General features: G+C 42.5%; 1 protein-coding gene across 2 annotated transcripts in view; it reads right to left on the reverse strand.

Annotated features, from left to right (window-relative positions):
• The window catches only part of scube1 (signal peptide, CUB domain, EGF-like 1), a 134,929-nt gene that overhangs the window by 92,875 nt on the left and 14,422 nt on the right, over positions 1-27,632 (reverse strand). For both annotated transcript variants that reach the window (XM_078281325.1, XM_078281324.1), the window contains exon 3: positions 11,595-11,720. In XM_078281325.1, the coding sequence (XP_078137451.1) occupies positions 11,595-11,720 (126 nt within the window). The remainder of the gene's footprint in view (positions 1-11,594; positions 11,721-27,632) is intronic.

Consider the following 27,632-nt stretch of genomic DNA (forward strand, 5'->3'; position numbering starts at 1 on the left):
ATCTCAGCTGATTCAAGGCACAGCGCTGCTGTGCGGTGTTATGACAGCTCGTCATACGAGAGACAAGACACTTTCTGTCTCTGGATGAACACAGGCTGCCAGTATTAACTGTGTGCATGCATGTATACATGGGATAAGGGAGGGAGCGTGTGCGATCGTGTGCCCTTATTCATACAGTAAATCTCCTGCTGAATGAGACACTCGAGAGTGAGACATTATAACAAACACTGAGGTCTTTGTTGACGGGCAGCGTGGAGCCGAAGGTTGGAAACTGCGATTAGACAATAGGCCGACATGTCAGTCTCTCAAAGACCCGTTTATATGGTTGCCGTGCATCACGGGGCCCTATTTACCTTGACAGTCAGCGATGACAGTGAACATATAGCATCAGAGAGGCTGGTGACGATATGGCATCCATGAGTCAATACACAAGAATGCATTACCCAATCTGCGGTGTCCTATATCTTCTTAAAGTGGGCTAAATATCGATCCTACATGACACGTATCATACCTGAAATACAACCTACAGTAATCCTCTGGACAGCGCCTTACTCTGCCAACAATCCTATTATTTTTGAAAATAAGGTATTCTGTTCCAAATTTAGATATCTAGACCACATGTGCAAAAACAGACATGCTACAACACACAATACAGGCTCCTTTTAAAACTATGAGTCATCTCAACACCTTTGCTTACGAACAAGCTAATAACCTCCGCCAAGGAGGTCATGTTTTCTGCTCGGTTTGTCTGTCTGTCAGCACGATTACAGAGAAACGACTGGCCCAAATCTTTTTTCTTCTTTTCTTTTTTTTTCTTTAAAGATAATTTTTTTGGGCATTTTAGCCTTTAATAGGCAGGAAAGCTGTAGACGGGAAAGTGGGGAAAGGGAGGGGGAAGACACGCAGCAAATGGCCGCAGGTCAGACTCGAACCCTGAGCCGCTGCAAGGAGGACTGAGCCTCTATATATATGGGCGCTTGCTCTGCCAGGTGACCTGCCCACGACTGGCCCAAATTTAACAAAACTTGGTGGGAGGGTGTGGCATGGGTCATGGAAGAACCCATTGTATTTTGGAGCTGTTCCGGATCACGGGGCTGATACACAAATTATTTTTCACTTTCAACCACATTGGCATTTGTGCTGCATTCATGTAGTGTCGGAATAATCGGTCCCCAACTGCGAAATTTCCAGTGAACTTGAGTAATAGTTGAATGTTTTTGAGATACTGACTGTCTGGTGCACTTCAGGAAGCACCTTTTTTTGTCCTTAATGAACACACAGCAAAGTGAGACCATGCAAGAAGTAAGCATTCCCTAGGTTAGGGTAACGCTACTGAGTGAAATAACAATAATCAAAGCTAAAATAATTCAATTTTCCACCTGCTTTTGGAAGTTTTAATGACTGATCTTAAAAGAATGAAAAATTACGAGTATCTAAAACTCATTATGAACAGTGATACAACAGTGTCCTACTGCAAAAGACACTGATCAAATGTGACATATTGTAGCAGAGATAGGGTTGGGTACCGAAACCCAGTTCCACTATGGATCCGGTTCCTACGCAAAAGGTAGTATTCGGACCGGATTAGAACACAAATTTCGATTCCTCATTTCGGTTCTGACTGAAATATTTTCCCTCTGTCGCTCCGGACAGCGGCAGACTTTTCTTTCTCCCTTTTCTGCCGAGTGGCACACGTGCCCGCTCGCAGTGTGAAGCGCGTGTCCACGCTATTCTCGGACATGCGCTCTACTATCACTGCTGATAGACGGCTTTTTGTACACGCTCTGAAACAGACGTAAAAATATCACACTTTCTCTGTAGTCTACCGTTAGCTAGCTATCATAAAACGTAGGCTACTTTTAAAATGCCATATTTTCCCCTCTGGGCTCACCAAAACGGACACTTGCTCTGCTAGTCTATCGTTGACTAGCCTAGTGACCCTGTAGCCTGGTGGTGGGGGAGGGGGACAGCCTCCCCAAATTGTCTGCCCTTTCAAACTCATACCTGTGTGTCCAGGCCTCTTGGACACCATCTGAGAGGTTTCTCCTGTGCAGGACACGCCATAAGTCAGGAGGTGTCGTATCTCGCCAGAGAAGGCAAATATGGTCATTTTTCTGCTAAAGAACTGCTAAGTTTGAAGATGGTTGGCATACCAACTCAACAACATTTATTTTGTTGTTACTTGTTAGTGTAACTGTTATTTGTTAAATTATTGTAGTTATGTTTTAGGTGACTTAAACCTAAGTACTTTAAAATGTTAATATATTGTTAAATGAATCATTTTAAAAGTATCGGTTCGGCATCGGAATCGTAAAAATCCAAACGGTACCCAACGCTAAGCAGAGATGAACAGTAACACACACACGACTTCTTCCAAATGAAGGGTCTCTCTTTCAAAGGAATCTTGCTCTCTCCTCAACCTATAAGCTCAAAGCACTATTTAAGACGGCAATTGCCTATATCTGTACTGCTCTAAAAGAAAGGCTTCTGTGCTCTCAGTTCTGACCATGTCATAGTGTCTTACATAACTTTTGGAAGTGTTTGCAAGGCCAAGCAACCAGCCACATTTTAAGTCTGTGTGTGACAGATTTAGGAGAAAAGCTGCTCTGCCTGTCAGCGTTTTCAGACACAGCCCAGACCCATCACTTATTCCAAATTGATATCCAACATCCTTAAACTATCCATCAAGTTTTGTCCTCTGAGCCCTACAGACATTCATTACTGAGATGCTACTTCGCAAACAGCATAGTGCTGCAGGAAGAAGAGCAGGATGCTTTTTTCCTCTTGTTGTCAGTTGCATTTATTTCTTCTTCTTTTTTCAGCTTTAGCAGGTCTAACGCATCCAGTTGCTGACAGAACCATTAAACATTATCGGCATACTACTGTATAAATTGGTGACACACAATGGCAGTACTGGTAAAACCAGGTGCTTTAGACTGAAAAGGTGGTGCTCCTCTTACAACAATGAGCTGAATGGGTTGTCATTATAGTAGCCTTAACAGTGGTGGAAAGTTATGAACTATTTGAAATATTGCTTTCATGGATTTTTTTCACTTTACCTGAGCTTTTTTTTCTCCCTTTCTAATACTTTACACATGTAGTTCCATTTCAAATGGAAATATTCCTTTTTACTCCACTGCATTCATAATAAATAAAATGTAATAGTGATCACAGGTAACTTCAACAGTTAACAGTAACTGATTTAAATCATACATACTAAACAACTAGCTACAGAAGGAAATACTGTAGCTACACTAACTTCTCTAAACCTTTGACTATGGGGCTTTTACTATGACTGGAGTATTTGTGCATTGTAGTATTGCCACATTTACTTAAGTTAAGATACTCCTTCCGATACATGCTCACTAATAAACTTTTTGTAAAGACAGCGGCTTTCACATGTAGGGCAGTCCCTAACCACTATTTTTGTCATTGATTAATCTAGCGATTCTTTTTTCGATTAGTAGATTAATTAATGATTTATTTGCATATTATGCTAAAGATTTTTGGAGAATCAGTATTTTTACTTAAGTACTTGACTTTAAAGTTAAAATGGCTATGACATGGATGTATGTCATCACTGGAGTAATATGCAGTTAAGATAATCACTGGCTCCAGCCTACGTAGGCGGCCTGATGTTTATACTTGTGCGTTGGTGTGTGCGTCGATCTCTTTAAGAGAATAACAGGGCCGGTATGAGTGTGTGCGTGGGGAGTGTGTGGTAGTTGGCGTTCTTATGGAACCCACTGCAGCCCTAGGCAAGACCCGACCTTCAATAGCTTTCGCGCGCTACGATTGGCACGGCGTCCATGCTTGCCGAGGTCACGGAACCTGATTTGTTTAGGTCCTATCCCCTGACCAATCGGCTATCCGAACCTTAACTACTCGAGGTCAATGCCTAACGTCAAACAATCGGGCTGCTTCGTAGGGCGGGTCTTGCCTACAAGTGTAGCGGGATCCATAAAAAAAGGCGTGGTAGAGCGAGTGAGAAAGTGACGGCGATTAGCTTCAGAGCAAGTACCAACTCTAGAGGCATAGTGAGAGAAACACACTCCCCACGCACACACACACATGCCGGCCCTGCGATTCTCTTAAAACGATCGACGCACACACCAACGCACAAGTATAAACTTCAGGCTACTTACGTAGGCTACACCAAAAGCTCTGCGTGGAGCCTCTGAAGGACCATGAATCACGCTGTCCGTTGGCGATGTTGTTTAGCTGCAGCTTCTTCAGAGGAATCCATGCTTACGGACGCTGCCATCTTCTTCTATTCCGACGTATCGACGCACGTTACGCAAATCGATCGTATTTTTGTAATCGATGACGTCGATTACGTCGATGAATCGTCCCAGCCCTATTCACAAGTAAACTCAGAGGGATGGTGTTTGGCTGTTACAGGTGGGAAAGGTCAGAAGGTCCCCCAATGATTATTGCTCATTAAACTCGGATCAGCACATTTCAAGATTAGAGCACATTTGAACTGTTCTATACTGAGACAACTGACAGCAAGCCCGGAGAGCTAACGTCTCATTAAATAGATTAATAGACATGTCTTTATAGCATTCCTATAACCACAATGACTATTGTAGTCAGCCTACACCTCTGCTACTGTTACCTGCTGATGGTTTAACAACTAGTAAAAACACTCAGTGATCCGTCTGACAAATAGATTTAAAATGTGATGGCAGAGAAGAAGGAAAAGGAAAGGAAAGGACACCAGACAGCTATTAAGGTAATTAGATGAAAGTTAGTACAAGGTCTGCAGACAGACAGGAAGCGTATAATAGAACAGAGAGATGTAGATGGAAAAATAGGCAGAGCATGACAGGCCGTGAGATACACTAAAAAGGAAACTAAGAAACAAATAGAAATATATAGGCAGTGAGGGAGAAAATGGGACAGGGAGACAATGGGAGAAAAGGAGAGAGAGAGAGAAAGAAAAAGAAGGATACAGTAATGAAGAGACACGGGGGGGGGGGGCACAGTGAGGCAGTGTCTCCTCCATCAGTCTGTTTTAAAAGAGAGGAGAGGAAACAATGGAGGAGAGGAAATGAGAGGAGAGGAGAAAAAAAGGGAAGAGAGGAGAGGAAAAAAAGAGAGAAGGAGCAAGAATAGAAGGAAGAACATAAGAAAGCAAATACGGCAAAGGGATGAAGGAAAGATATAAGGCAGGATGGAAGGAAATTATGAAGGGAAGAAATGAAGGCAGAAGAAACAAAAATTAAAGAAGAAAACTAAACTGTTGGAACAAAACAAAAAGAAGAAAGGAAAAAGAGGAATGGAAAGTGAAACAGTGGAAGAAAGAAAGGAACGAATTATAACATGGTGAAAGAAGATTAGAGAAAACAGAGGGAAGAAAAGAAGCAACTAAGAAATAAATGGTGACTGGTAAATGGACTGCATTTATATAGCGCCTCTATAGTCTTAGTGACCACTCAAAGAACAGAGGAGAGAAAGAAAGAGTGAGGCTGATTAAAACTAAAGTGGAACGAAATACAGAACGCCAAATGAGAAAAAGAAAGAGCAAGTCAAATAAAGAGAGAGGAAGGAAGAAATAAGCAAAGCGAAAGGAAAGAAGACTCACATAGCGTGTACTGGCTTTGATTGTCTGATTTCACGCTTTACTGCCTTGTTTGAACTCAGTAACCCGGTTTTAATTAGCAGCAGTTCATTAAGGCCGCATGCATCCAGCGAGCATCCATTAAAGCCAGCCTCTGGGTTGAAGTCAGACGTGGGCTGGCTTCCTCCCGCCGGGCCGTAAAGAGAGCAGGTGATGACAGTTCTCACATGACTCAGTTGGTATCGTTTGAATTCGCGGCACAAACACGTGTGGTGAAATGCCACTAACCTCACGCCCCTTCTCCTCAGTTAACCACAACACATAGAACGACCCAGCAGCTAACCAGCGAGCTAACGGCTGTAGACAGTCAGGGTCCATTTACAGGAAATAAACAACACAAAACACTGTCAGACACAGTTACAGAGACAGCGTCTCTCTGACCCACTGCTCTGATATAGAAAACTGGCAAATGTCTATTAGGGTTTCATTTTTATAGTTGTTTCCATCATGTCTCTCAGGGTGATCCGATTTCACCCACCAGCTTCGTTGTGTGAGATTCTGGATACTGAGGCCTCCACCACAGCTAAAGCTCCTGTGGGAATGGCTTTAACTGCAGTTCCTCTAATGAACACTAGATGCTGGCTTGAAAATATAAACTCCCAACTTTATAGAAGTAAACAGGGAAACCCACAACACCAAAACAACAGAACCGTGCCCATACACTGAAACAGTTTCTGCTTGCTCTAAGCATTCATCCTGTTTATACAAATACCTTCCTTTCGTGCTTCAAATCTATCTTCAAATGTTTCTCTTTGGGTTATTATCCCTCCATTGCAGCACAGCAAGGACACAGAATTCTGAACCAAAAAGACTGTAGCTTTAGAAGATGCCTTGATTTGTCTAAGTCAGACAGCTCAAATTAAGTTCAGATACATTGTGAAATGTGGATTTTGTCCCCATCACTTCCAGTGTTTCCTTTAGGATTTTTTTTTAGCAGTGGGGGCAGGTCTGTCCGAACAACAACCCCCCTCCCCCGTGCCCCACCGCCAAATGTTTTACGTATGAAACAGAACTGACACTTCAAGCTGCAACACAATCAAATATATTTATTCACCTCTATTCACACACAATGAGGCACATTTGCAGTTGTGATTGAACTGTATTTTCTGAGGAACTATAGGGCACTTAACATCTACAACAGGTCTACACTTAGAACGGACCCACCGCTGTGATGTTTCTGGTTGGGAGCTGTTCGTCTAACAGTCGACTCGGAAGAAAGCGAACGTTTTGACAATAAACTACATCGACACAACAGTATGTGGAGTTAAACTGGACGGGCCCAACAACCTCTGAATAGTTGTACTTGTTGTTAAATTGCAATGTGAGCGGCAGCCAACGGAAGGGTGCATTATGTCGGCAGGATCATTTAAAAGGCAACCGCGACTAAATTTTTTTGTACAGCCCTATTTCTGATACTGTGGTGGCAGAAATGTTACCATGGTGGGCCGCCACTACAAAATCAACATAGAGGAAACGCTGACTTCCATTGGAAGCATATTAGGATGTAATCTCCAAACAACCAGTATGAACAGGAGGAATGGTTACAGTACCGTTTCAAAGCAGTTCTGGGCGTGTGTGGTTTATTTATGTGCGAGTAGTACGTGTCCCAAATTTAGATGTTCTGGCTCCGAAACCCAAACTCAAAGCTGACATCAGTGATGCTACCGTACCTTTATGGTTTCTACAGTTAAGACAAAAGACAAACAGTAGCATTACAATGGCCTCTGGGGTCTAAGAACAGAAGCCTCCGACACAAAACATTCCATTCAAGGTGAATTTTAAAAAGGGTTATGTTATGATGCAGATGATGCAGAATGAAGCTTCATAACAATTGGTCGAATATGGGCATAACTAAGAATTGAGTCTGCTCGGTTGCATTAATATGTTAGATTGTATTTGCATCCATACTTGTAATAAGTGTGTCATGGTAACATTATTGGCGCAGTAGCTGTTAGGGCTGCACGATATGAGCAAAATATCTAATTGCGATTATTTTGAGTGATATTGCAATTGTATTCACGATATTGGAGGGAATGATGGAATCATTTTTGTATTCTCATTTTCATTGAAAAATATAAAAACTATATTTTATAAAATGATTATAGTGTGATGTTTGCGAGGATCTGTACCAATCAAAGATTTTCTTAAGTCTGTAGGATCCCATTTATAGGCCTGGCATCTGCAACACCACAATACTTGATTCAGAATGATTTGACACATATTTTGCCTTTAAAAGGTCCTATGACATGCTGCGTTTTGGATGCTTTTATATAGGCCTTAGTGGTCCCCTAATACTGTATCTGAAGTCTCTTTTATATAGGCCTTAGTGGTCCCCTAATACTGTATCTGAAGTCTCTTTTATATAGGCCTTAGTGGTCCCTAATACTGTATCTGAAGTCTCTTTTATATAGGCCTTAGTGGTCCCCTAATACTGTATCTGAAGTCTCTTTTATATAGGCCTTAGTGGTCCCCTAATACTGTATCTGAAGTCTCTTTTATATAGACCTTAGTAGTCCCCTAATACTGTATCTGAAGTGTCTTTTATATAGGCCTTAGTAGTCCCCTAATACTGTATCTGAAGTGTCTTTTATATAGGCCTTAGTGGTCCCCTAATACTGTATCTGAAGTCTCTTTTATATAGGCCTTAGTGGTCCCTAATACTGTATCTGAAGTCTCTTTTATATAGGCCTTAGTGGTCCCCTAATACTGTATCTGAAGTCTCTTTTATATAGGCCTTAGTGGTCCCTAATACTGTATCTGAAGTCTCTTTTATATAGGCCTTAGTGGTCCCCTAATACTGTATCTGAAGTCTCTTTTATATAGACCTTAGTGGTCCCCTAATACTGTATCTGAAGTCTCTTTTATATAGGCCTTAGTGGTCCCTAATACTGTATCTGAAGTCTCTTTTATATAGGCCTTAGTGGTCCCCTAATACTGTATCTGAAGTCTCTTTTATATAGGCCTTAGTGGTCCCCTAATACTGTATCTGAAGTCTCTTTTATATAGGCCTTAGTGGTCCCCTAATACTGTATCTGAAGTCTCTTTCCCAAAATCCAGCCTTGGTGCAGAATTACAGCCACTAGAGCCAGTCCCACAATGAGCTTTCCTTAGGACGTGCCATTTCTGTGTCTGTAGCTTCAATTGCTATTGATGAGGAGAGAGGGGGGGCAAGGTAGAGGGTGGGGGTGTGGCCTTGACCAACTGCCATGCTTCGCTCGTTTTCAAGCCATGATGTCTCTTTCTCATGGGCGGGCCAAATTCTCTGTGGGCGGGCAGAGCAGAGAAAGGGGAGGTAACCTTTCCCCTTATGACCTCATAAAGGGAAGATTCCAGATCGGCCCATCTGATCTTTCATTTTCTCAAAGGCAGAGCAGGATACCCAGGGCTCGGTTTACACCTATCACCATTTCTAGCCACTGGGGGACCATAGGCAGGCTGGGGGAACTCATATTAATGTTAAAAAACCTCATAAAGTGAAATGTTCATGCTATGGGACCTTTAACAAATATTGCCCCCCCTGCAATTTGAATATTGCACTAGTCCATATTGCGATTTGGATAAAATTGCGATTAATTGTGTAGCCCTAGTAGCTGTTTAGCCAGTAAAAACTAATATGATATAAGTTACATGTACATTTTATCCAAAACTTTAATAATCAGCTACATTGTTGGTTTGGGTTTAACCCTCATAACACAAAGAATATATTATATATAATATATTTACAAAGAACCAAAAATTATGTATAGGCCATTTCTGCAAATTGAAGCATGAAGTAGCTCTGAACTATAGGATTAGACCTACATTATGTTACTTCACCCTTTGTTTTATACATTTAATTCAACATTTTAGTTGGGTTTAACCCTGTTTAACATGTGAGACTTGTGATTCCTGCTGTTGTAAAGCTGTTTCTATCAGTGACTCCCATGTCTGCATTCCACTAACTAGCCAGTGAGCAAAATGCTATGATAACACCCCATGTCAGTCAGTCAGTCAGTAAAAATCCTTTTCATAAAACAGCTTTTACATTCTCAAAGACTGATATATCTTCTAATTTTCCATAATAGAATGGGCCAAACCCAATCTGGAAGTCAAAACAGAGCTGAACTAGTTGCACGCTGACCAGGATTGTTAAGACAGCAGGGACAGCACAGCTGTACACAGGAAAGCCCTGTCCATCATCAATGACAAAATACATCCCCTCCACCCTGAGTAGGGCAGGGCGATATGGAGAAAATCAGACATCACCATATTCTTGACCAAATACCTCGATATCGATACTGCGACGGTATTCTAGGGTTGACAATTGGTGCTTTAATAAAATATCTTCACACTTGGATTTTAGATAAATAATCATCAGGAATGTGGACATAATGTCTAAGTGGGTAAAGGCAAATAATAGAACAGCTAGAACAGTCTGGCAGGTTCAGAAAAGTACATCACTTTACTGTAATGCAGCCTTTAAAACCAGAAAAAGACAATACTTATGGCATATCACGATATTAAGATATCCAAAATCTAAGACGATATCTAGTCTCATATCACGGTATCAATACAATATCTAAATATTGCCCAGCCCTAACCCTGAGTTTGAGTTGCTTCCTTTAGGGTGAGGCTATAGAATGCCCCTGGAAAATAAAAAGATCTACAAGGGCTCTTCTATCCCAAACGTAATTCATGTGGTCCACAAACTACAGTAAACTTGAATATGAGTGTCGGATGTACATGATGTACAATTGAGAGATCATAATGTCTTCTGTTAATGTGACATTTTTATCTTGTGGACATGTTTTGTGCTTATATTTCCTGGGTGAGACCTCTTCTATTCTGTTCTATTATAATCGCTCCAGTGTTTGGCACTGTGGTGTAAAAAAAACAATCATGTTTTGTTCGTGACTAATGACAGTTTAACTTCTGTAAAACATTACTTTATTTGTGTGGCCAATGTTTTTAACTTTTACTCCAACAGAAACCACAGATGCAACTTGGAACCTCAATATGTTTTTTAATGAACATCTTAAGGAACATTTGAACTCTGATGGGAGGGCCGTCTTTAACTCTGCTTTATGTCAGCTGTCTGAAAGTCATCCCTGTGAGGGGAATCCACAACTCAGCAGCTACTCTGCACTGCTGGCTGCTGCTTTTAGCACTCAATCTCTCACTCAGTCTCTCCAAAGGCTCAAAGAATGAGCTATAACACTTACACATGCCAAAACATATCCCACCAGAGACACATGGACATCCAAACCGACATGTTTTTTAATATTTCTGATTTTATTTTGCGCTCGTCAGTCAGCAGCTGAGGACTGACGGGATGAAATGTGTTTGAGCACATCCCTGGAGAACTACATGTTGCACATGGCAGAAAAAAACATTACTCTGACTGACACTAAGTCAATAACGCAGCACTGGGGCTAAATGGGCTGGATTGTCAGTAATAAAGCACAGCCAGATATCTGTAGGAGAACTCTTCAACCCCGCGCGCCCTTCCAACAGTATACAGAAACAAGCACAAAGCAGCACAGATCACGGAAACCCTCCAAACGATGACAGAGGGACTCCTTGGAGAGAGACAAGCTGAGCCAGACGGGCTTAGAGAGGGACACACACTCTCACACACACACACACACACACACACACACAGACGCACACAGATCTTTTCACAATCATGCACTGGATCAGATGGATGCATAGACACACACACCTAAAGACACTCAGTGATACACATCAATGAGCATCAACATATCCAGATGAAAATCCCATGATGCCACTTTTTTGTTTTGCCATTTCTAAGACCCTCATTGGGATCATTTGGACCAATATCATGTCTTACCACATGGCATGATTATTTTGTACATAGTCCCTAGAGTCATTTAGTCCATCCATCCGTTATCAAGTCCGTCAATTTCATCAACCCTGTTACAGTAACAGAAACACACACAGAGAGGAGGCACGTCTTGAAGACTGGTCTTACCCTGACAGTTGTGTCCGTCGTGGGCCAGCATGAATCCATCGTAGCAGGTGCACCTGTAGTTGCCAGGTATGTTGATGCATTCGTGGACACAGCCTCCGTTGTAGTCGTTCTCACACTCGTCCATGTCTGAAAGAGAAAGGTGGTTTTGTTTTGTTTCAGTTGTTCAGGTTGTCACTGCGGTTGTTGCCTGCACACATTCAGTCAGTCAGTAGTTAGAGAGGATAGTTTACTCTTTCTGAAAACTGCTTGTATTCCAGAGGTCATTGCATAATTAAAAGTGCAATTGGTTTGGTCAAAGTTTGTGAATTATTCAGGTTTTTTTTTTTTTTTTGTCAGTGGTGCACAATGTTGCACAGTCCTTGCTATCAATCACTGGACACATGACATTTTTATATTTAATGCATCTCTGGTGGAGCTGTAACGTGTACAGGTAAACGGTGACGCCCAATTTATGATGAAAAATAATCCTGAAAATACTACAATTCAACACTTAATTCAGTTTTAAACTGACTGAATTAGGTAAGATAAAAAAGAAGCTTTTAACACATGCCCTGTCACAGGTGAGTGCCCTTGAAACTTTCAACATTGCAAAGGACATCAGTCGGAGCAGAGAGGGAAATGAAATGGCTGTAGAAGGGAAGAGAGATGACAAAAAGAGATATGACGCAACAGGTTACTGCATTACTTTTAAGTTGAGATGCCAATTAATGCACAGTATTAACCTAGCAGCATTACAAGTGCAGTAATGAGGAACCCGTCAGTAAGGGAGAAAGAGGGGGCAGTTGGGTGGGGAGTGAGGAAGGAGAGGAAAGTGTCAGACGGTGTTTATTCGTCTGGGGATGCGCCCTCCCCACCTCCATGCTGAGCCAGCGGAGGTTTTCGCAGGAGCGGCTCACAAGTGGTTGCCATGCGGAGCCACTTAAACAAACAGTCCTCCCCCTCCGTGTGAACAGCAGGAGATCCGGCAGGCAGCAAGGAAGACCACCCCCCCCCCATATCTGTACTGAGGATGACACAGTGCAGGTATCTGCCTGAGCTTCTCCATTCTGGCACCCAGGCGTTCTGCTGGATGTGTCCATGGACCATCTCGTTCTCTCTTTCTCTTCCTCGTGCCAAATAGGGTGTCAGCTTGATGAATACATAGTCACACACAGTGACTCTCTCTCTACAGCAGGGGTGTCATACATACGGCCCGTGGGCCAGAACGCGGCCCGCCAAAAGGTCCAATCAGGCCCACTGGATGACTTTGCAAAGTGTGAAAATTGCGGAGAAGTAATTCATTCCAATTCCAAATTTACCACTTTAATCTCAGAGAATATCAGAGTTCTTTTTCTTTAAATTTGCAACTTTAACCTTAGAAATTCAGAGTTTTTTCTCAGAATATTACCCCTCTCTCCCGGGTCCGTAACATTATTTCTCTGATCTTTCTGGAGTGGTTTACTTGGTCTGGCCCACTTGGGATCAGATTAGGGGGATGTGGCCCATGAACTAAAATGAGTTTGACAGCCCTGCTCTACAGTGTCACTCTACAGTGTGTCCACCCAGATCACTGTCCCATCCTTTACTGTCTTCCTTGCTGCCTCCTCTCATTTCATTTTACACATGCTGTCTGTCAACATTCCACTTACATACCTGCTAACTAAAATGCCTGTCTGCCTGCCTGTCTGTCAGTTTGACTGTCTGTGTCCTTCAGTTTGTCCAACAGTTTGATAGCTGATATCAATGAAGCTATTTTGAGAATGAAGTCAATGAGAGCAGCCCCCTCCTCTTGCAGGTGTGATAACAGAAACACTTATATATATATATATATATATATTTATATTTATGTAATCCAATGGTAAATCACAAACTAAAGCCTCAAATATGGGAAAAAAAAACTTTATATTTACGTGCTAAACATTGCAAGATGTAGAGCTTCAAGAGCTTCAAGGTAATAATTGAAAAGCCAATTTTAAAAGTAGTCTAACCTGAAGTTGAGCAGTCAGTAAAGGGGTAAAAAAATGTAAAGGGTCAGTTCATTCAAAGTTAGAATAATCTCAGACCCTGGTGTTTTTCTTGGGACAGATAGTAGAAACACTGCGAAAGAGCTACTCGTGTGAAAAGACCCAAAAAGCCATTCTAGGGCAACGTGAGGCTTTACTTGAGCTAAATGGCACCGTTAGCATGCTAAAATGCTCCCAGGGTAAATGTTGGCAGGATTATGTTAAGCAGGTATAATGTTTACCATGCTCACAATTAGTAATACTTGCTAGGCGCCAAACGCGGGTACATTTTCGGTTTGGCGAGTAAATCTCAGAGAGCTATATGCCACATGGCAGGATACATGTTTGTACCATAATAGTTCTGTTTTTCAGTCTTCATTTTGGTTAATCTGCAGCGACTTTCCTTCTGTTCCTCTACTGTCTGCACGTCGAAGACACACACACACACACACACACACACACACACACACACGACTGAAACTACACATTATTGCTTTAACTGTAAAAAAACTGTGATTCATTAACAGTACAAAACCACACATTTTAGTGACAGCAGAGACATGTTAATTTCACAGTAAATAAACAGCCGCCCTGCTGTCAGTAGTTGTAGTTGTAGTTATTTAGCCAGTATGTGGCGACTTTTGGCAGGAGTCAGCCAGCCTTCCAAAAGAAAGCACGATGAAATAAAACTTTAACGGATCATTAACCGTTTACCGACAAGCAGGTAACGGAGTCTCAGTTCACCCGTTCGGGAGGATCAGGATCATCTCCTGGGCGGACAGGAGACGTCCGGATGGCCAATGTCTGCCTTGATTTCGGCCTGATGCAGGTGCCAGTGCATGGGGGCAAATATGGTTCTGTTCCCCGACTAAACCTGTTCGAGTCTTGAGTCACTCGGATCTTTAACACGACTCTTTAAATTAACTCACGAGTCGCGAGTCTCTAGTATCATTAACTCGAATCAGTTGAGTCCTACTACAATTCAATCTAAAATGATAACAGCACCACACACAACCCTCTTGCAACATTAGCTACAACTAGTCCTAGCCATCTTAGCTGCCAAAAGCTTTATAACTTACAATTGCGTAGGCAACCACAACTCCACAAGTCAACTCAAGCGACTGAGTGAGCAGAGACAGTCCGAGACCCAAATTCCCGACCCGCAGACTCAGAGCCGGAAACACTGCAAGTTCGCAGACCACTCGAGAACTCACGAGCCCTCGACGACCCGGGAGCTCCCGTGCGAGTCAGTCAGTCGCACGGATCAGCTGGCTACGTTGTCATGAGTGGATCATTGTGTAGCAGACGAGCGAGTGAACTTCACTCGAGCTCAGGGGTAAAGCATATCAACAACAAAAGCCATTCTTTCACTTCTGAAATAACATACAATGTTCTGCACGTAGGCTTACTGTAGGTTTGGTGTATAAATGCAGCATGTTAAAATGCAATTAGGTCGAGCAGACAGTCCGAAACATTGCAAGCTCGCCTCGGCACGCCTATAGATCAATACTGACTCGAGTGACTCAATAGACTCGCACAACCCGGATCAGTTTAGTGAGTGACTCAGAATAACCCGAATCCTTAAAAGGAATCAAGTTTGCCAGGCCTATCCCCGACGGAGCATTCAACTTTCTGTTATTGCCTTTAGCACTTTGGAGTGCTGGCTGGGTTAAGGTTGCTGTAGTGGCTGGAAAAACAAATTAGTACCATGTAGACAGAATCTCTAGGAGACATGGTTGGTGTGACAGTGTGTGTGTGGCACTGGTGTGAGTGAAGCAGTTCAAACTTTAGGTCCAACAGATTAGCAGTGGATGACTGTATTTATTTTCCACCCAACACCAATATTGGCCTGCCATATCAGTCCAGACTGTGTTTGGATCACAGAGTTTCTCAGGAAGTGGTGGAAAACTGTTAGTGACTCAAGTTGCCAGGTTTGATTGATGGCTGGAGGCCGATGGCCCTAAGCAGGAATGAGACGCTGGCACACACCAACACACACACACACACACACACACACACACTCCTGCATTTGGACATAACCCAGACCTGGACACTGAACATATACAAACACTAAAAAATTACTAATGTACAGCACGCATAACCATAACACATATCACAAACTACAGACAAATAAATACACTCACACAACACAAATCCGCAAACACACTCGTTTACCACACTATTCACAGAGACCTTCTAAACACTTCCGCTCAGATGATTAACATCTCGTCTTTAGCTTGAGTATGAACCCTTTGAAAAGTCCAAAAGCAGGCAGACATATGTATTACATGAAAAGATCCTCATCTGAGAGGTTTCAGTTGGTTAGAAACCATTATGACAAAAGCCAAATCAATGCCACATTCTGCACCATGAAGAGCCCCAGACATGTTTACCAGAAGCCAATTACACAGGCCAACACACACATCAGCGCATGTTGGTCTGATCTCTGACAGAGGAACTCCGTCTATAATAATAACTCTTTGATATGAAATAGTGAACAAAGCTTCCTTCAAAAGGTTCATAAAACTGACCTAAAAACAGCTGAGCTGCATTGTGTAAGAACAGACAGAATTGATTTTAATTATATAGAAACAAAAAAAAACAATCATGGGGGAATTAAAGAGCCTGAGCCTTGAGTATACAAACTCCCGATGGCCATAACTGGCTTATCCTTAAAAAGGCATTTGCAACCAATTAGGGGGAGCTGGAAAAGGCAACTGTTTGGGGAAAGGTTGTTTGGACACTTTGCTGTGCTGTCAGCTCAGACGGCGTGGTTCAGCATGATGTGGCACTTCCTCTGTGCTCTGCTTTTCATCTGTCAGAGATGAAGGGAGAAGGTAAAGACTAGAACTACTGAGGGGGGAGAGAGCCTCACTACACTACTGAGGCTGAATGAAAAGCAGCAGGTGATTAATTGGTGCCTGAATCGTTTCAAACAGGCAGACAGAGACTACATTCACACTAAGTTGGCTACATTTGAAAAACACATCTTCTCTCTGTTTTGGACTTCCTTTCGCACTAAACTTTTTTTTTTGCAAAACCAACCTCATGTCCCCACGAGCACATCATCTTTTAAGCTGTCTCTCCTGGAGGGTTTAAAGTAGGATCCGGTTTCTGTGCTGCGATCAATGTGACTTGATTCAACACGGGCAAGCTCACTCCCACCACACCATTCGGCAAAAAACAGATCTGCCTAGTCAACTGGAGGTTGGTCCTCTGATCTACACCCTTTGGCAAAGACAGTGTCTGCCGGGCGCCTGGGTAGCTCACCTGGTAGAGCAGGTGCCCATATATAGAGGTTTACTCCTCGACGCAGCGGCCACTGGTTCGACCCCGACCTGCAGCCCTTTGCTGCAAGTCGTTTCCGCTCTCTCTTATCATCTTACATCTTCAGCTGTCCTAAATAATCTAAATAAATAAAAAGACAGTGTCTGCTAAGTCAACTGGAGGTGGGTCCTCTGGTCTAAGCACCTCTACAGCGGTCCTTGAAGCCACCCCATCATAGTTTGCTGTGGGGCCTGGAACAACTCCCTCTTGAGACTCTTGAGTGACTACACAAACTGGAAAAGCCTCTGGACATTCCTCCTCCAAAGCCACTACTTCACTAGGAGTCGGGGACAACAGTGGGGGGTGCGTTAATTCATTTCCTAGCAAGAAGGCAACACTCACCGGAAATTCAGGCGCTACTTCCACCTGAGCATAGCCAACAAAAATGTTGGTCCTTACAAAACATCCTATAGAGGGGGACAGCAGTATAAGTACTAAGTATTAAGCACCTTCAAAACCCTCAATAGGCACAAAAGTTCCCAAAGCAGCAGTTTCAGGCAGATAAATAGTGCCTGCCACTATAACTGACTGACCTGACGCTGTATCTCTAAGGACTGTAACTGGTGTCTCAGCTACCCCTTTCTCAACTGCAACCATGCATTGGTGGCCGGGCGAGTCAGTTTAACACAGCACAAACCCCTATGCACTCATCCAGGCCAGTTTAGGACTTACTCTCACGTTAAATGGCCAGGGAAAGGACACCGTTAATGTTACTGGCTAGGTTAACCTTCAGCAGCTGTGTTTTGTTGTTTAACGAGCCCAGGTAAGCTTTAGCCGTTTGTAACACTACGATACATACAACAAAATTAGTTTTTGTTTTTTAAATGTTGAAATAAATGTATCTACACAAGTAGCAGAATCTCAATGTACCTGTTGTACAATGTTTGCCCTCTTATGGACATAATGTGCAAAAATAGATATTCCATCACATTCAACATGCTGAATAAACCAAAAAACAGCGCTCGGGGTCGAGGTCGACGAATAGCAGCCATGCGGGACACACTAACGGCCAACGATCTCCTTGGTGTGTCAGCACCTTTAGACCCTAGTGAGTCAAGCTCCAAAAACACTGCATCCTACATTTCCCATAATGCAGCCATCATATCTTATCAATAGTTCCCCACTGCCTGGTACATGCCCATTTCTATTAAACTCCTGCCCTGTTTGTAACACAGACTTTCTGTTTAAAATGTTAGATAGTTTTCAAGCCTGAGCTTTTAAAATTGACAAAGCTTCTGCAGAGACACAGAAGACATACAACTGATACAGGCTGAGTTATACCCTTTTCCCAACAAAATTAGAGTGTATATGCAGGTTTTCTCTAACACAAATGAACCAAATAATAGGCAATAGACCCCTTTTTGCATTGCCGACAAGTATGCCTTTCAGGTTTTTTTTCCTGGCGTGTCACGTTCAATGTCACCAACATGTTGGAAAACAGGTTTAGTAAACAGAAAGCTGCATGGATGCAGTGGTTGCTTTTTTAAAATCCTGTTACTCATTAAGTCTCTCTTTCATACTGGGTGCCGACTAATTTGGAATAATTTCCGAGCACTGCTTGGGCGGAGACTGAATTTACCCACCTTAAAAGGGTCAGTCCACCTTAAGTGAGCCTGGGCCGAAGCTGTCACTAACTTTGGGGCTAACCCCCTCTGTTTTTTAGCTCTTCTGAATGGCTACACCTGAAGATGGGGTGAGCCTAACTAATTAATTATGAATTAATAATACCTAATTAAAAGGGGTGAGGATGAAGGAGAATAAACTCGTTGAATGATGGTGTATGAGGTGAGGTGATGGAAAGAACGGGAAGGAAGGTTTGAAGCATGTGTAGGTCCATGTGTGACAGAGACATTAGAGGGAGGTGGGAGAGGTTGGTGAAGGGGAGGAGGAAGGTGCCTCGTAGGGTCTAGCCTACATGCCCCCAAACAGTGCCACTTCCTGCCCCTGAGCTGTTGTTGACATCTGACAGCAGCGCCCCGACAGCTTCAGACTGGCCGCTGCTTCCGCTCACGTTTTGTAATCGCTCCACGTCTCATCAAGAGAATTAAGCGCCTTCACTGACGGACCCACGCCCCCCTAACTGGACAGCGAGCTGAAGGGCAGCGGGAGTAAAGGAGAAAAGGAGAGGAGGGGATGCTGCTTACACTTCATGCAGGGTGTCTGCAGGGGCCCGTTTCAGGAAGGAGGTTTAACAAACTCTGAGTCTAACCCTGAACTCTGAGTTGATTTACCCTGAGATGGGAAAGTTTTCGGTTCCAGAACAGCTGATTTGAGTTGGTTCAATCAACTCAGAGTAGGTTCACTCAGAGTTAAGGCCGTTACAGACCAACCAAGACGGCCGACCCTCGGCAGAAAAGGCAGTTGGACTGATCAGTCTCCCCGAGTTGGTCAAAAAGTTCCTCAGAACACACCGAAGCAACTAGACGTAATACGTCTCCATAACAGCAGGCGGCACTAATCTGTATTCTCGCCCAAAAAATGAAAAACGGCAGCTGATTGGACGAACTCGTCACGTGGGTCTGGCTGCTGCTTCCGGATTTTGGATTTTTCAACCGGCCATTAATGGCGACTCATTCAGAAAACGATCTCATGTTGTACTAAAATAGTTCACCAAAACGTGTGTCGGAAAACATTTTAAGCGAGAAATAGGTCGTGCAGTTGCTGAATCTGTCTTCATTTCAGATCGACAAAGGTCAGTTTAAAAGATTTTCATCAGATTTTGAGAGGCTTATTCACGGTCATCCCGCTCGCCATTTCCGGGTGAGTCCCGACTGCCCGGTCTCCGACTGAGCATGTCAGGTCGGCCAAAATGAAGGCTGACGGCTCCTCCAACGGACGACGGCACGGAACACACCGAACAGACTCGAGTCACTGACCTCGCCAGACTGTCCAACGGCCGATTATCAGCGCGGTGTAGAGCTGCCTTTAAGCGCGTGCACCACCGCTATAAAAAGGCAGCATCAATGGAGCCATGATACTACAATTCACCATGGCAACAACCACAAACAAATCGGTTGGCATCCTTTATCCCTCAGGAACTGGAACTACTCATGTGCACATACAGCGAGTTTGAACATATATTTTGTTTTAAAAAAGCAACACGGCTGCTGCTGCAAAAGAGAGAGAATTGGTGTATGATAAAACTGCTTCTCGAGTCAATGCGTAAGCATTGACAGTGTATTAATTTCATATTTAATCACAGGTAACTTATAATATTACTGGTGAAAACTGGAATGGTATTATTATAACCTATCATTTCACTTGTTTTTTAAATCTCTGCAGCTATTATGTATTACCCTGCACATCTTTCCTGTGTACTTTAAAACGACCCGAGATTAGTTTCTAGTAAATGGTGTGAAACTTCCGCACTTTGATGATCATGCAACAGTAAACGAGTGTGAAGTAGAGCAGTGGGGTTGGGGGGGGGGCAGTATACGCAGTTTGTAGTACTACAAAACATGCAAAATCACTGTCTTGGTCCTTTACAGCTTCACTAAATGAGGCTATATTTTCTAAATGCAATGTGACTGACTGGGCCTCACAGTAACAAAAAAAACACACAACACATTAACACCAAGCTCTGTAGCTTCACAGAGCTTTAGTCTTTGTTCTTTCATAGTTGTGGTTTTATAGCACATGTACGGTATGATTCAGTCTCACCATACATAAACCCTGCTTTCAGCAAATATGGACTGATACACCCACTACCTGCCCAGCATTAAATGACCCACAATGAGAGCAAAACTAGCTAGCTATAGGAAGTGGAATATTTAGGAGCTGAAGAAAAAGATATATTTCTAGCTAAAATGAGAGTGGATATTGGACTTACATTTGTCACATGGCTAGAAGCACAGCACCAAGTTGCAAACGTTGCTCTGTATCTGCTGATATGTTAAATAAATGTTTACAACAGTTTAACTTTAACGTTACAAGTTGATAAAAAAATGTCACGTCTCTGTCTGCCAGCTTGTTGTGGGTTCCTCCTGCCTCAAAGTTACAAAAAAGATGAATAAAGCTTACAAACTACTACTAGTAATTCTTTCAAGCACGTTAACTTTCCATTTTATAAAACAAATCGCTCAACGCTAAAGGCTATTAGCTAGACTGTTGAGCTTGTCAAGCCTAGCAGCAAATGGGAGAAAAAGTTAGTAACTAGCAAAGTTAGCGACTAGGTAGTGTAGACAGTTTACAAGACATGTAGCAAGCTTAGCTTACATAAACTTCATAGATACCAAACCAGAGCTAAAAGGAGAGTACATGTTTGTATTATATTCAATGTTGCTCTAGCAAACAGCAAATATAGCATATAGCTAGCAAAGACAGTTAAATATCTAGCAAGCTTACATAAACTTGGTAGAGTCCAAACCAGAGCTAAAAAAAAAAATACACATTTGGCTTACATTCGAAGGTGCTCTTTGTCTGCCGGGAACTGTGATGTTAAATGTGTTTCCTTGCTGACACATTGGCTAATTTTATTAGGTGATAATGGGTATTTTCACAGCACACATAGCATGAAAAGCCCAGGTGTAATTAATGATGGCTGCACCCCATTTAGATATTTTTCCAGGACTCTGGTTTTGTGTCTGCTGGGCTGGTTCACTGGCACAGCTTACTGCGGAAATTAAGTTTTTTTCTGCTTTGTCAAAATGTATGACATGCAAAAGACCTACATGTTTAACTGTGAGCCTATTTTGAAAAAAAGTTGGCCAAAAAACATTTTCCAGGATTTCAGGTTCAAGTTTTAGCAAACAACATGGCTGTAAAACAAAACAAAAAACACACGTGCCAGGCATCACAGGGCAGAAAGACGAAGTTAGCATAGCAAGCTAACTAGTGAAGAAAGCAAGCTGACATATTAACTCTGGAAATGGTTGAGAAAACAGATATATTAGGATATTTTCAGCTAATAAAAAGTAAAACAAGCTCTAATAAAGCTACTGTGCGCTACCTGCTCAGCACCAAATGACAGAAAACTAATGTTAGCGGACAGCAAGCTAACATTATAACTCAGCTATTTTCACACAATCACAAAGCAAATGAATATTGGACTTACATTTGTCAGGTGGCCACAAGCACGATTCCACATGATTGTTAATGTTGCTCTGTGTTTGCTAATTGTGTATAAAGGCCTAGGCTATTGTTAGACATTAAAGTGATTTGCTGGCAGGTCACTGTGCAGGTCACCTGAAATAAAGTTTTGCCAGTGGCCAATAAAGAACTATAAGCTATTCTTTTTAGCATAGTGTTACCATGCTGTAAAAAAAAAAAAATCTAAGCTCTATAAGTTAGTGTTTACCCACCCAAGTTGTTTACCCACTACTTGCCCAGCACCAAACTACAGTTAGGGACTAGCTAGTGCAAATAGTCAAACATCTAGCAACCTATAATGACTTAAATATAGGCTGTGTCCAAAATCACTCCCTTATTCATTCATTCACTACTCCCTATACAATGGACACTCAACAGTTTACTCAATGATGAGCAGCAAATTGAGGAACTCAGAATTTTAAATAAAGATAAAAATGGTGGACACTATATAGGATTAGTCGATAGGGAGTGATTTCAGACACAGCCATAGTATTAGCAGTTGACTGAGACCATGACAGAGCTCAGTGAAGCGTGATATTTTGGACTTATGTTCTTCAAATGACCAGAAACATGACTTCAAATGAATGGTAATGTTGCTCTGTGTCTGCTGGGTGTCCATGTGTATTAGCTTGCTTACACATTAGCCACTTTTATTAGATAACAATGATGATTTTGACAAGTCATAATAAAAAAAGCAGAAAAAAACAGGTGTATTTATTAACATTAATAATGGCTCCATTCCATTTAGGCTTTCCTGTTGCAGTGCCCTGGTGTTGTACACATGGTAGCTCACTGACACGGCTTCCTGAGTAGTTATATAGAGTGAAGCCCTCGTTAATGTTATTAGTTGCAACTGTGCTTTTGCTGCAATTAAAAATTGTCAAAATGCCATCAAAAGGACCTATATGGCTGTGTGTATGTGAACGTTCTACTTCCCGCTAGTGGCCCAAAACCAATGAATGCAGCAAAATCCTAAGCCAATTTCTCTTGGTGATGGACCCAAAGTGCAGCTATAGCCTGGCAAGTGTGACTTCCCAAACATCTGCATCACTAGTCACTAGGGCTGGGTATCGTTTAAAAAAATGAAGATACAAGTACCAATACCCTTAAAGTGATACCGATACCAACAGAGTACTTCATTTGATACCTTTTATTATTTATTGTTGTGGGCCAATCACACGTCGCATTTAATCGAAGAACGCTTGCGGTCATTGGCTGAAAGCAAAACCGTGAAAATTTTCTTTTTTTTTTCTAGATCTGGGTACAAAAAAGATTGAATGCAGGTAGCGTCTGACTGGAGAAGTTTCAATACTACTTGTCATTGGGTTATTTTTGGCCAATACCTTAAAGTTATCAACTACCAATACCCAGGGGATGAATGTTGCGTATGTCTGCTTGACCGTCACATTAAAACATATCAGCAGAACAGGTCTTAGGGCCCTATTTTAACGATCTAGGCGCACGGCATGAAGCGCCTGGCGCAGGTATGAATCCACTTTTGCTAGTTTGACGGCGGAAAAAAGGGTCCGTGCGCCGGGCGCATGGTTCAAAAGGGTTGTACTTAGTGTCTTCATTAATTCATAGGTGTGTTTTGGGCGTAACATCCAATAAACCAATCAGAGTGTACCTTGGCGCATTGCTAATATGATGGCAGATTTGCACCATTTGTAATCTTTTGCATGTGTGTGTGCTGCTGCCCTTCCCTGTGTGTGTAACAAGCATAGTGTGCGCACGCTGGGCATAAGCCTAGGAGCATTTTACTAATTTGTTGTTAAAATAACAATGAATGCTGCGTTATTGACTTTAGACCAGGTTTTTGTTGGCCAATGGCGCGATCACTTCCCGCTGCCTCAAGATAGCAATACGCCAAGAAGTCACCTGAACACACCTTCCTGTAAGACCAGCACGCCCATGGGTGCAAAGATGGGCGCAGGTGCATTTGCTTTTTAAACGACGCAGGCGCTGGACGGGAAATTGATAATTAGGTCGGTCTTAAACTAGCAAAGACACTTGCGTCGGGCTTTGCGGGCCCTTAAGCTTGTAGATCAAATTGGTTTTAAGACTTTTAGACTTCAGCAAACATTTCCACTCACTCATGTCCCAAAATAACAACCATGTGTGCCTATTCACGAGGTTAGAGGACGGGGCATAACCAGGAGTGTGGCTGACTGCTTTGTCAAGAACAAGCCACAAAGCAACCACCTGGTTATCAAGTCAAGGCCACTCATTTCGATGGATTTTTTTCTTTCTCTCACATGTGGAGTCAGTCAGAGTGTGTATGTGTGTGTTATGACATAAAGCCAGTCTTTATGCAGGTCTTTGTCGGCACATCGAACACACACTTAAATCTCAGCTGTGGAGTGAAAGCTAAAGTCAGTACCAAGCTTCAGGGAATTTCTTTTCTCCCTTTTTTCAGAGTGACAGTTCCACCCCGCAGTGCCAGACATCATCCATCTGAGATAGACAAGGAAGCGGCTTGGAGATGCTGGCATGAGGTCACTGTATCTATATATAAAGCCTGGGCTTCAATGAATCTGACCTGCTCCACTGAGTCTGAGCATGGAAGACGCAGACAGAGACAGGAGAGGGAGGGAGGTGCGCGGACTGAATCTGTGTTGCGTTTGTGTGATTGTGTGAGTGTGTGTGTGTGTGTGTGTGTGTGTGTGTGTGTGGGTTTGAATTGAGGTATGTGTGTGTGTGTGTCTGCAACTAGCCAGTGAGGAGAGCGGCTGACTGATGACGGAGGTGCAGACGCCAGGCAGACAATGGCCTAGTAATTGTCTGCCACTATTCCCTCTCGCCCTCCCACCTGCGCCGCCTCCCTCGCCATCCATTCTTCCCATGAGATGCCCGCTTTCCCTCTGTCTCTGTCTCTGTAAAGCAGGTCAGGTGTTCGTTGCTATGGTTGCAAGTACAATCCAGTCTCAAGCTGGCAGGGTATCTTTTATAATATGTTCCGAATTCTTACAAACACAAATGCATGGAAGGCATGGTACGGCCCCAAACTCAAACCCAGATAAAGGATGTGAAGTCTCCATTCCGATGTCGATAATAAATAAATATTGTTCACAAATTGTTTGGTCTGAACGCTCACTAAGGATCACATGAGGTGCACATGTTGCATGAATCACAACTTGCCTGATCAATGACCAAGGACAAAGTGATTTTTCAAAAAGAGAAGTATAGAGTGATGCTCTGGGTGCACTCTACTGAATACTACAGAATGCAGCCTAAATATTAGTCTTCATTGTTGTTCTTATTGTTTCCTCTAAGGCCACGCTCAGACTGAGACCATTGCATTAGCACAACGCTTATCACAAAGTGTTTGTAACATCATCTGACAATGCACTGCATTGGCAAATCAGGCACATATTCCAGGCAGAATTCTGGCATCTGATAAGCCTTATGAAGTCTTGAATGTATTACTTAAAGTGCACTTTCATGCTGTTTTCTGTGTTTGTACATCCCAAAAAGTTTTAAACATGAGTGAACCCATTAAAAATAGACTGCTTTCCCATTGCCAGTAGACGAGTAGGCCTTCCTGTTTTTTTCCTAGTGTGTCACGTTCAATGTCACGAACGCGGTGGAAAACAGGGTTAGTAGAATGCAGCATGGAGGCTAGTGACAATGTTATGTTGGTTACTTCTTTTTCTATCTGTTACAGTCTCTCTTTCAAACTCAGTGCCGACTAATTTGGAACGATCACCGAGCGCTGCGTGGAGAAGTTACAGACGAAGGCGTAAAAAGGGCCGAAAAAGTGTCCACCCGGTTGTGACTTTTTCTATCACTGCCGATTAGAGCTGGAGCCAATAAATACCTGTAACTAATGCAGAATCATTTGTCAAGGGAATGAATGCCGATTTCAACCTTTCCCACTGAAGACAAAAGCCAGATGTTAGTGGGTGTTAATGGGTTTTTGGACCAGCGGGAAACGGGTATCAGCTGTAAGAGAGCCATCAACAGACATACTGACCATGTGTGGGAGTGTGCCTGTCTGTGTGTTCCTGTCCAGCTCAGCCTCAGACTGAACTCAGAACTCACCAGAAACTCACACCAGTTTCACTTTCTGGTATTTCTCTCCCCCCCCCCTCATCTCTGTACATTTATGGAGCAGCTTCCGGTATGTGCGCATTTTTATAAAACATTTTCAACGGACGCGACTTTTGTTTCAATTTGTGCCGCTCCGGGCAAATCCACGTCTAATCGTCTTTTCTTTGACTTGTATGCAATTGTGCCGCATCTAAAATTTGGATGTTCCAACACTGGATGGATTATGAGACAATGGGCCCCACAGACTCCACCATCTCTCCTTCAGGAGCAAGACACAGAGACTTTATAGTCCTTTAGCCTCTGGGGTTTTGTGTCTCTTTGTATTTGTTTTGTGTCACTTTGTAGTCAGTTTGTGTCTCCTTGTAGTCATTTTGTGTCACTCTGTAGTTGTGTTGAGTCTCTTTGTAGTCGTTTTGCGCCTTTTCAAAGTTGTTGTGAGTCTCTTTGTGGTCTGTTTGTCTCTTTGTAGTTGTTTTGGTCTATTTGTTGTCATTTTGTGTCTCTTTGTAGTTGTTTTGTGTCACTTTGTAGTCAGTTTGTTTTTCTTTGTCGATGTTTTGTGTCTCTTTGTAGTTGCTTTGTGTCTCCTTGTAGTCATTTTGTGTCACTCTGTAGTTGTGTTGAGCGTCTTTGTAGTCGTTTTGCACCTTTTCAAAGTTGTTGTGATGCTCTTTGTAGTCTGTTTGTCTGTTTGTAGTTGTTTTGGTCACTTTGTCACCATTTTGTGTCTCTTTGTAGTCATTTTGTGTCTCTTTGTAGTTGTTTTGAGTCCCTTTGTAGTTGTTCTGCGCCTTTTCATAGCTGCTGTGAGTCTCTTTGTGGTCTGTTTGTCTATTTGTAGTTGTTTTGGTCTATTTGTAGTCATTTTGTGTCTCTTTGTAGTTGTTTTGTGTCACTTTGTCACCATTTAGTGTCTCTTTGTAGTCATTTTGTATCTCTTTGTAGTTGTTTTGAGTCCCTTTGTAGTTGCTTTGTGTCTCCTTGTAGTCATTTTGTGTCACTCTGTAGTTGTGTTGAGTCTCTTTGTAGTCGTTTTGCACCTTTTCAAAGTTGTTGTGATGCTCTTTGTGGTCTGTTTGTCTCTTTGTAGTTGTTTTGGTCACTTTGTCACCATTTAGTGTCTCTTTGTAGTCATTTTGTATCTCTTTGTAGTTGTTTTGAGTCCCTTTGTAGTTGTTCTGCGCCTTTTCATAGCTGCTGTGAGTCTCTTTGTGGTCTGTTTGTCTCTTTGTAGTTGTTTTGGTCTATTTGTTGTCATTTTGTGTCTCTTTGTAGTTGTTTTGTGTCACTTTGTAGTCAGTTTGTTTTTCTTTGTCGATGTTTTGTGTCTCTTTGCAGTTGCTTTGTGTCTCCTTGTAGTCATTTTGTGTCACTCCGTAGTTGTGTTGAGCGTCTTTGTAGTCGTTTTGCACCTTTTCAAAGTTGTTGTGATGCTCTTTGTGGTCTGTTTGTCTCTTTGTAGTTGTTTTGGTCACTTTGTAGTTGTTTTGGTCACTTTGTCATCATTTAGTGTCTCTTTGTAGTCATTTTGTATCTCTTTGTAGTTGTTTTGAGTCCCTTTGTAGTTGTTCTGCGCCTTTTCATAGCTGTT

Source organism: Sander vitreus, chromosome 23, assembly GCF_031162955.1.
Source record: "Sander vitreus isolate 19-12246 chromosome 23, sanVit1, whole genome shotgun sequence".
Classification (NCBI taxonomy): Eukaryota; Metazoa; Chordata; class Actinopteri; order Perciformes; family Percidae; genus Sander; species Sander vitreus.